This window comes from Pyxicephalus adspersus, chromosome 1 (assembly GCF_032062135.1).
Source record: "Pyxicephalus adspersus chromosome 1, UCB_Pads_2.0, whole genome shotgun sequence".
In the NCBI taxonomy this organism is placed as follows: domain Eukaryota; kingdom Metazoa; phylum Chordata; class Amphibia; order Anura; family Pyxicephalidae; genus Pyxicephalus; species Pyxicephalus adspersus.
Genome location: NC_092858.1, coordinates 115,582,023 through 115,592,761, shown reverse-complemented (window position 1 = coordinate 115,592,761; position 10,739 = coordinate 115,582,023). Strand labels below are relative to the sequence as shown.

General features: G+C 36.4%; 1 protein-coding gene across 1 annotated transcript in view; it reads left to right on the top strand.

Moving 5' to 3' along the window:
• Positions 1-2,123: 2,123 nt before the first annotated feature.
• REN (renin) overlaps positions 2,124-10,739 on the top strand; it is a 44,898-nt gene continuing 36,282 nt past the window's right edge. The window contains exons 1-2 of the mRNA XM_072411575.1: positions 2,124-2,239; positions 3,130-3,287. Coding sequence (XP_072267676.1) covers positions 2,124-2,239; positions 3,130-3,287 — 274 coding nt within the window. The remainder of the gene's footprint in view (positions 2,240-3,129; positions 3,288-10,739) is intronic.

The following is a 10,739-nucleotide window of genomic DNA, read 5'->3' as shown; positions in this document are numbered from 1 at the left end:
CATATAGTATGAGCTGTTTAATCCATCGGCAACATCGCACTACAAAAAATACACATATGTCAGTAATCAATTATTATAAAAATAAGCTATAAACAATCTTGTATATATTATAATAAATGCATACAGAGCTGGGAAATCTACAGTGAGGCAAGGGCAAAATGGTATGTGGTATATGGGTACCTGGAATTTGTAAAAGGTTGCATACTATACAATGCATATGTACAAACCATGAAACAGAAAAAAAGAAAAAACCTTCTTAAAAGAGCTTACAACAGATCAGGGAGTCATTTTGCATGACTTAATAGTTCACAAAATATCCTACTAATTTATGCATGTGGTAATAATTTGGGCCTTTGATTAAAGGATTAAAGCAGGGGATAATATGTTTTACTTTTTCATAGGAAGGACAAAAATGGGGGCGTTTGCATGTGCTAACTTATCACTATAAAAGGATGGGCTTACAGCAGCCATAGTTTTGTTGTGTTGGAGCATGTGCAGGGAAATCTTAAAATTTGTGTCGGAAGAGATACTAAGCTTTACTATGGTTTGTAGTAGTGGGATACATATCCTTTTCTACATGCCATGTCAATAGTTTTTATATAACAAATCTGTTGGTTAGGAGATCTAACATGAGGCAGCTTGATGCTTTTGTTGAAGCTAAATAATTTTCATTACATTGTAAATCTTCATTTTTAATTTGATCAAAATCTACTGTATCCAGGTCTGGGAGCTTTGATAAAATCAGGGCCCATGCACCTACTGATGATATTATTCATATGCTATAAATAGTCAATATTTTACTGAATTTTTCAAATTTTTTACAGAATCTCACAGGCTACAACACAGTTTATTTTTATATTTTTGTATACCTTGAAAGTCAATTGTAGATTTTAAAAACAAAAGTAAAGATGCACAGAAGGTACATCACCAGTTTCTGTTGGTGTCACAATTTTGTGTGAAAGCAAAAGTCTCTCTGCAGTAGTCAGGAAAGCCTTATGGTAAATTAAATTGAGAACTTTTTGTTCCTGCACAGTCTATACATTTTTTCGGGTATGTATTGTGAATTTACAGTTTATCCACTATGTGTTTATATATTGTTATTTAAAGAACTAAACTGTTAGTTAAATTAGGCAACATTGTTCTCAACTAGCTATCCAATCAGTTGTAGGCTTACTAATATGGAGTATGCCTACTGCTTTATACAGCCTCTCTGTACCCAACACTAGCATGATGTCTGATTGGGCCTGATTTATTAAAGCTCCCCAAGACTGGACAATATACTGTAGACTATATTGGGACGATCCAACAAACCTGGAATGGTTCTGGTTCAGGATTTAAAAATCCTCTGGCAATCAAAACATATTTTACTGCCTACATCCTAACTTTTATTTATGGAAAAACCACATTATTTTTTAAAAAAATAGATTTTTGTGGGTAGATGTGCTCTCTCAGGTCCCTCTAACCTTATCAGCAAATTGGTGACAATCCTACAACACTTTGCTCTTTAGATTAAAAATTTGACATTTGCCCTACTGTGTTTTTTACTTTGAATTACAAGCGATGAGGAACTCCTTAAGGGGATAGAGACTGTTTTAGCTTTAGCAGTAACTGGGGGTAACTGGGGACTGGGGGGGTGACACCAGTTACCTTACTATTACAGTGTTTTTAAACTGTTGCTATTCTGCTTTGACCTGGATAATGCGTGCCTGCCACCTTGCCCTGACCATTTGCCTAGACCTGGATTACGCTTGCCTGCCTCCTGCCCTTACCATTTGCCTAGACCTGGATTTTGCTTTGCCTGCTACCTGTCCTGACTTCTCAACTGAATCTTGCACTACACCTGCCTGCTCTCAGCTCTGACCCCTTCTTACTGTGGTCCCCCTCTCTCACCACCTGTCTCCTCACTGAAGCCTCTCCATCCTTCCTTCTCAGATGGGGTGAGCCTAAAGGGTAGTGACCTAAGGACACCTTGCAGCAAAAGCCTAGTGATCTCCAAGGCTGCCAACCCATCACCTCTTGCAGGGTGCCCTGGTGAAGACTAGGTTTCACTTAGACTCCCTGCCTACACTAATGTGATCTCATGCAACCTGCCGAGGAGACCCTAACAGAAAGTCACAGCCATTATGTTGGCTTCTGGAGACAACTTGGCACTTGAAGAACTGTGCAAGCAAATTGCTAAGCAATTGGAAGGCTGCCAACAAACTCTGTCTGCTCCTCCAGCCCAACCTTGGGTCAGCCAGTATGCTTCCTTTGCTAACAACCATCCAACCTGATCATCAGGAACTTTTAAGTTATGAGATGATTCCATTTCCACATTTTCCTATTATCCTGGGAATGTCATTGTTTTAATTGGTCTACTGGAGGAGTGTCTTTATTTTGGTCCTTTCCCTATTCTGAAGGTCATTAACCTGGTTGCTGTTCAACTTACACGTCCTGAGTCCTTGAAGATTCATCTAGTATTCCATGTTTCTTGTTTGAAACTGGTGGCACAGAGCCGCCTGGCTGGCAAATCCTCCCCTCCGCTTCCTACAGTTGTGGAATAAGACAATCGTGGAATGCCAATAAAAAAAAAACAAAAAAAAACAAAACAAAAAAAAACAGAATGATCATTTTAAATATGTAATTAACTAATCAACAGATAGACAGAAAAATCCTTATTTCTGTTCAAACAGATGTATTCAAATATGACAGGGCCAAGATGTCCTCTCGGATTTTACATGTACACAATATAGAAAAAGATATTTATTTTATGAGAAACCTGCATGCTTTTTGAAAAATATTTTCAAGGACCCCAAAACCCCCTTCCCTTTAGCAATTTTGATTAGAATACTGTCTTTAAGGGCTTTGTGATTTATTTAAAAAGTTAGCAACCATATTTCAAATATATTATTTTTGTAACACTTTAAAATTAAAATTAAATTCTTTCACCCATTCTTACCAAAGACATTTATTTATGGGAAAATAATACTGTAAAAAACAGCTTTACACTGAAAGAAAGTATTAAAGTAAAAGCTTTTTTTTATCTTTTAACACATGAATTTTAATTTACTGTGTTTTATTTTGATCTCAGAGTAAAATTAATGTAGCAATTGTTTTGTACAAACATTACAGTAAACATACAAAGTAAAGAGTACTGACAAATTTATTTTTTTTTTTTTTGCAGACTCAGTACTTTGGTGAAATCAGCATTGGTACTCCACCTCAGATATTTAAGGTTGTATTTGATACAGGATCGGCCAACTTGTGGGTACCATCTCATCATTGCTCTCCTCTTTATAGTGCCTGTGGTAAGTCACTGTGTAATGTCTTAAAAATAATGATAATGTTTCCTTGCCTTTTATCCAAACTTTGCAAAACAATTGTATGCTTTTGCTTCGTTTTAGAGTTTAAAAATCTGCTGGTAAGTTTTTGGTAGTTTGTATTGTAGCTTCACGTTTTGGGTATTGTTAGTGTAGTAAGTGTGCAGTCAAACCAGCTTTGCTACTGAAGAGTTATAGAAAAGGGAATTTTTTACAGTTTATGTAAATAACATATGTTCCAAAAAAAACGTGCAAGGGGAAGATATGTGCCCAAAAAAATACTGCAAACTAAAAAAATATATATATACAGCAAAGCCATATATGGTAAATGAAGCAAATAAAACACAAAATAGGTAGGAAAAAATGATCAAACTAATGTCTTCAATATAACAATGATATTAGAACAAAATACAACAATTCCAGCCTTACTGTTGTGAACAATGGCACAGAACAAAGTGAGAGCAGTGGTGAGAGAGGACCATAACTATGTGGAATAAAAAAGACAAAGGGTTGAAGAGTGAGTATCCAAATATAGACTAAAACATGATGTAGGTAAATCTGCATAATTAGCACTGGGAAATAGTGTACAAAGCACTTTCTGTTCCATTGGGCATAGAGAATTCAGTGCTTCACCAGCTACACATTCCATCCCCAGTTTTTTTGAATGGGACGAGTTGCCTGTGGATAGCACAGTTAGGTTTAGGTAACATTTATTGATTTTATAAATCATATATGGGGTTAGAATAACCTTTATAATCAAATAATAAATAATGACTATTAATGATATATATGATTACAACAATGACCTTGACCTGTGAATGAGAAAACAACTCAAATGAGAAAATGAAAAATGTTAGCCTAGTTGTGAAAATGACAAGGAAAGGAAGTCTAACAGAGTGTAACAGGACCAGGGTAAAAATAAAACTAGTAATCCTATGCAAAGGTTAAATGGTTTGCATATATTTCCTTTAGGCCATGTTCTCGACTGGATTTTGTCTGCTATCAGCTAGAAAGTACCAGTGTGAAGAAATTAGGAGTATGATGACTGCATCCTGATATTCAGTGTGGTTTTAACACTTTCTCTGTTAAAGTTAGCTTCAACCTGGAATATATACAGTATATATTGTATATAGTGTCCATTCTAGGTAAAGAACTGAAGGGCAAAGGGTATTCAATTGCTGTAAACCCCAGTTTCCTGTGTTGGTTCCTCATTAAACTAATTACAACACAGTTAATAAATGGTGGGATGAAGTTGTCATTTGATACTTGAATATATTCTGCTGACAGATTTTAGGTTACTGTAGCAATAAACACAACAGTTTGCATGACTTGCAGAAGAATTTTTTTGCTTAATACAGCTGGGACTGAGCTCTTCTGGAAGCTCTTGTAACTCTTTAATGACCAAGACAAACTATGCAGGTATTTCTTTTTGCATATCAAAGCACAGCTTGTTCCAGAAGTTAATGAATGTCTAGGCTGCATAAAGTTTTTTTTTTGCTTTGTTTGTGATTAGCTCACAGTGAGTATTTTATACAGTAACTAACACCATGCTGCCTAATATTATGTTGAGACAAACATCTGTCCTAATTGCAATTATTAAAATAATGTACCTGTTCTGACTTACATACAAATTCAACTTAAGAACAAACCTTCAGTCTCTATCTTGCATGTAACCCGGAGGTAGTAAATACACACACACACACACACATTTTATATATATATATATATATATATATATATATATATAATTAAATGCAAATAAACTTTACATATAAAACATTGAAGACTCCAATCAGTTTGAGGATTAATATTCAATCAGAAGACTTTCACATAAGTTAACCCGGTAACAAAATTTGACATACTTTTTTTAGTCATCTTTTTGATTATTTAACCTCTCTAGTGGCCTGAATAATAATTATTTTTACATGTCAAAACGGTACAATTAAAAATATTTATTACTTTAAATTTCCCGCCTAGTCCCGTCCTCAGCCGCAGGGTCCTGCCCTCCAGCGGCATGCTAGCACTGCCTGGCCGCCATCTGCTTCCCCTGGCCTCACATCCCCAACATTCACACGCCGGGGACGCAGATGTCAGCTGGCATCTCTGTTGCCTGGCGATGCCTTGCCAGGATTCCCGGGGAAGAAGATGACGGGCATCGGTGGAGGATGCCACGGGAAAATGGGGACCAGGTAGGACTGAAAAACTCCCTGGCAAATCCACCCCAAGTGTTCCTGCGGGTTAACGCTTTTGATATGGATAAATCACCCCGAGCCACACTCGGGATTACTGTCAGGGAGGTTAAAGAAGGTTCCTTTTATGGTGTGATAACTACTATGTACCTGTGTTTCTATATTGTTACACATTGATAGGACAAAACAGGCTACTGTATAATTATTGACTAAATTAAATATACAGCCATCTACAAATGTGTTGGTTCCCCTCCATTAAAAAAAGAACCCACAAAATAGTCACTGCATACTCTGTTAAAACATACAACAGCATACATTTAACCACTGCAGAAACTAAACCAAAGGGCATAGCTTCATTCTTAGAAACACCTTTCTACTAATAATAATATTAATATAATTATTAATAAAATAATAACCAATGTGTAATTTAAAAATATCAGATATATAATTCTAACATGACATGATCTGACTGATGCAGATCACACTAGCTCTAATGTAATGTAATCTAAATTTTCCAAAATGATCAAACTGGTATACTCTGATTCTTTTAGTAATTCTGATGATGATTTTAATATGGTATTCCAACCATTTAAAGATGGGACATTGTACTCCTTCCTACACAACATATCACAGCTATTTCCAAATCTTTAAAGACCCAACTACAGCTTCTATATATTTATATACATATATATATATATCTCATTTTAATGTTAGTTTGTGATTGTGATATTGGGGATAACATTAATGTCAGATCTCCCCTTAAATGTAAAAGCGTCTCTTTTTAGGGTCTTTAACCTCCCTGGTGGTCTGAAAATGATAATATTTTTGAAGTTAAAAAGTATAATATAATAAATAATTATAGATAATGATTATAAAAAATAATATAATAACAATAAATTTAATGTTATAATTTATTCAAATAAAAAACAATGAAATCTGTCCAAACAAGGGTGCAATTTTATTGTGAAATTAGAAATAATTATTTAATACTTGGATTTTTTACTTTTATTACTGTGAACAATTTGTTAAAAGCAGATTACAATGTAATCTGCTTTTAAATTTCCCGCCAGGCCACGCCTCCCCAGCATACCGATGCTTCACACATTCGATCGGTCACACTGGGGATGCGATGCCAGGGGACACAGAAGCCGTTCTGCATCGCTGGAGAACGCCACTGGATTGCGGGGTTGGGGTTACTGCTTTTGGTGCATAAAATTCACCCTAAGCCACACTCAGGAATACCACCAGGGGGGTTAAAAGTACAACAGACCAGGGTCATATATTTCCCCATATCAGATATTTTTGTACAACACGAATTGTAAAAGTTTGAGTTTTATGTCTCCATGTGTCAAAAAAATTAAATAATGATAGTAGAGTGGCCTCTGACTGTAAATTGACTTCTGAGCTGTATTCAGAAACCCATTTAATAACTATTTTTTATATTTCCACTATACAATGCTGTATGAAGTAGTAGTTTGCTGACTTGCAGCCAGATCATTATGGTGAACATTTTCAGACCAAGAACTAGTCTCCTAGGCCTCAGGAATCCATATTTAGCCTGGTGAACTATAAGTCTCAGACATGCCTAGTTTGGTCTCGGTGAACTCCTTATTTTATGCTGACTAATAGCACAGGTCAACAAAAAAAATGTTTTAATAATCATCAGAAACTACAGCAAATTTTTCTAAATCAGTTTTTTTTGTTTTTTGTTATTTTTCAGTTTTTTCATAACACGTACAGTTCCTGAGTTATGAGTACTATTATAGTTAACATTGTATGTGCATGTATTTTGTACTAAAACGTAAGTACTATTGAAGTAAATGTTAATACATCTTCAGTGTGAAGAAAAATAAGGCACACCATGGTAATGATTTACTGAAAAGTGTCAGTTAGGTACCATTGTTTCTTCAGGTATGCTTAGAGTATGATTTTCTTGTGTACTCTTTGTCTGGATTGTTGTGGTACAGCATCGAGCAGTAGTCAGCCATCATACTTTCATTCCAGAAACCTTGGTAGTGGTGCTCCATTAACTGAATGTCCTGGTGAAAACGTTCTCCTTGTTCGTCACTCACCATACCAAGATTTTCCAGGAAGAATTCTAGAAGTGAGTGCAAGAAATGTATTTTTAATGACATGCGAAAACACAGCTTCTGGTATGAATGAAGCAGATTCTGAACTCCTTCCTTGTATGCAGGAGACTTATGGTTGCCCAGGAAATTTTCACACAGCTACTTGAATGCATCCCAAGCTTCTAGCTCAGCTGTTGAGAGAGATTGTTTGAAAACATCATCCTGCAAAACAGACTTGATCTGTGGCCCTATAAATATCCCTTACTTCATTTTTGCAGTAATTATGTTTGGAGACCTCTCAACACGGTTCTGAAAACCCATGGAGTTTGATTTACCCATGGCCTTTACAAGGTTCTTCATCAAGCCTAACTTGATATATACATTTTTTATGCGGATCAACCAGAGGCAGAAACTTTACACTGCTAGTTCCGGGATTATAGGTATCTCTAGGTAGCCAATCACGCTTGACATAATGGTCTCCTGTAGATGTGCTGTCCCACAGGCATAGGAAACAGCAATATTTTGTGAATCCTCCTTGCATTCCCATCAGCAAGCCAATGACCTTTAGATCCCCACAGATGTTCCACTGGTGTGCTTTATATTACATTACTTCAAGTAGTAACTTCACGTTATCATAGGACTCGTTTAGGTAAACGGAATGGACAATCGGTAAATATGTTTTGGAATTACCATTATGCTGCTTTCTAGCTTCTTTTAGAGGAATCAATGAAGATACGCCAAGTAGTCAGGATCAGATGATTTGGGTTATAACTGGCTGCAACTCCAGTGCATTCCTCATCACCTTCTACAGAAGCAAGTCCATCATGTGGCGGTACCAGAACTAGCAATCAATCATCATCGGGAACAGGCCTAATTGCAAAATCAAGGCTGGGATATACAATTTGTGCTTAGTTTTACCTGAAAATCCACTTTGGTTGATGGGGCAAAAATAACAGTGATTTAGATGGTCTTGCGGTTCTCTCCACACCATCAGGATTATTATTATTATTAAACAGGATTTATATAGCGCCAACATATTACGCAGCGCTGTACATTAAATAGGGATGGCAAATGACAGACTAATACAGACAGTGATACAAGAGGAGAGGACCCTGCCCCGAAGAGCTTACAATCTAGTAGGTGGGGGAATTTCACACACAATATGATGGGAGATATGTAGTGGTGGGAAGTAGTGATGGTTTCAGTTGACAGAAGAAGACGGGTAAGCAAGTTTGAAGAAATGGGTTTTGAGCGCTCTTTTAAATGAGCAGAAAGTAGGAGCAAGCCGAATAGGACGAGGAAGACCATTCCAGAGAATTGGAGCAGCTCTAGAGAAGTCTTGTAACCTTGCATGTGATGAGGTTATGAGTGAGGAAGTCATTAGTAGGTCATTTGAGGAGCGGAGAGAGCGGCAGGGGGAGTATTTTTTAACCATGTCAGAAATGTAAGTGGGACAATAACTGTGTAGGGATTTGAAGATAGCAAATGGCATTGCTGCTTTTTGCCGATTTAGCCAGTCATGCATTCCGTTAGAACAACTGGTACAGATGACATGTGGAGCCCAAGATTTTTCCCGGTCACCAAGTGGACAGCCGAAATATAATTTTTTATCTTCTGTGGTTATTTGGCGATGTTGTACTTTCGTTGTGAATGAACCCACACAAAACAGAAACTGTCTGGATTATTAGGCAATTTCTAGACATGATAACAAATGAAATCAATTGCAATTAGTGCGGTCTCTAACCTAATAAAAAGAAAACTGTTAAATGTTGTAATATGTTAAGGCTATTTAAAACGAATTTCACACAATTGGTACGTGTATGTCTTAGGGAAAAACTGAAAACAGACCTAAAAACTGCTTGAAAAACTGATTTAGAAAGGTTTGCTGTGGTTTCTGATGATTATCAAAACTAATTTTTTGTTGACCTGTGTAATTAGCTGCATCACAAAAATTAGTCATGCTACAGAAAGTGAATGTGAACACAGATTTGAAATCCGCAAATACACTACAAAGCCCACATAAAATTATATCTGATTAAAATGACGATGAAATGAAGATGAAATGTTGGCCTGTGTAATCTGGGGGTTTGCAGTTCATAAAACCTGAATTTATTAAATTACACAGGTTGTGGGCTGAGAGAGGGTGTTTGTTACAAGTATGGTTTTATGGTTAATTGTTTAAATACATTTAACTAACATTTTGTCTAATGGTATTCTGAGTACCATATTCTGAATCCAATATATCTTTATTCCATAAAACTGGCAGTATATTAAATATACTCCAAGTTTTATAGGAGTATATCATATATAAGAGTATATTACACCCAAAAAATTATAATTATACAGTATTTATTTAGCACCAACATATTATTCAGCATAAAAGTGCATAGTCATGTTACTATCTGTCCCTCGAAGGGGCTCACAATCTAATGTCCTTATTAAAATCATTTGTCATTATTACAGTCTAAGGTCTATTTTGAGAGAAGTCAATTAACCTAACTGCTTTTGTTTTGGGATGTGGGAGGAAACCGGAGAACCCACACAAACATGGGGAGAGCCTGCAAACTCCATGCAAATAGAGTCCTTGCCGAGATTTGTACCTGGGACCCAGTGCTGCAAAGAGTGCTAACCTCTGAGCCCTTGTGCTGCCCAGATTATACAGTATACAGTTCACAGTGGTACCTTGGTATAGGTGCTTAATCCTTTCCAGATCCGTGGACTTATACCAAACAGGACTTATACAATACAAACTTTTCTCACAAGAAATAAAAGGAAAATGATTAATCTGTTCCCATGAAAAAAAATCCTATTGGTAATGGCATATTATACATTGTTTGGGTTGGGTTGTATAGAATAATTTAAACACTGCTTAATACTAAAATACATAATTACAAAAGCAATTAGATGAAATAAATGAAAGTTTACCTTCACTTTACCTTGCTGAGAATAGTCAAGTGCCTACTAGGATGGTGCTGAGAAGGGAGGAGGAGGAGATGTTATGTAATTCACAGAGAGTTATAGCGCGGGTTGTTCACTGAATGGTGGCAACTGACATACTGACCCTCGTGGGCAGTCGTGCCTTTGTCTCAAGAGAGGTAAATAAGTGTAATGCGTGGTGTTGTGACTCATTTTGACCCATACAAGTTCTAGCACAAAGGTTGTATACTAAGCAAAGGTTTTAT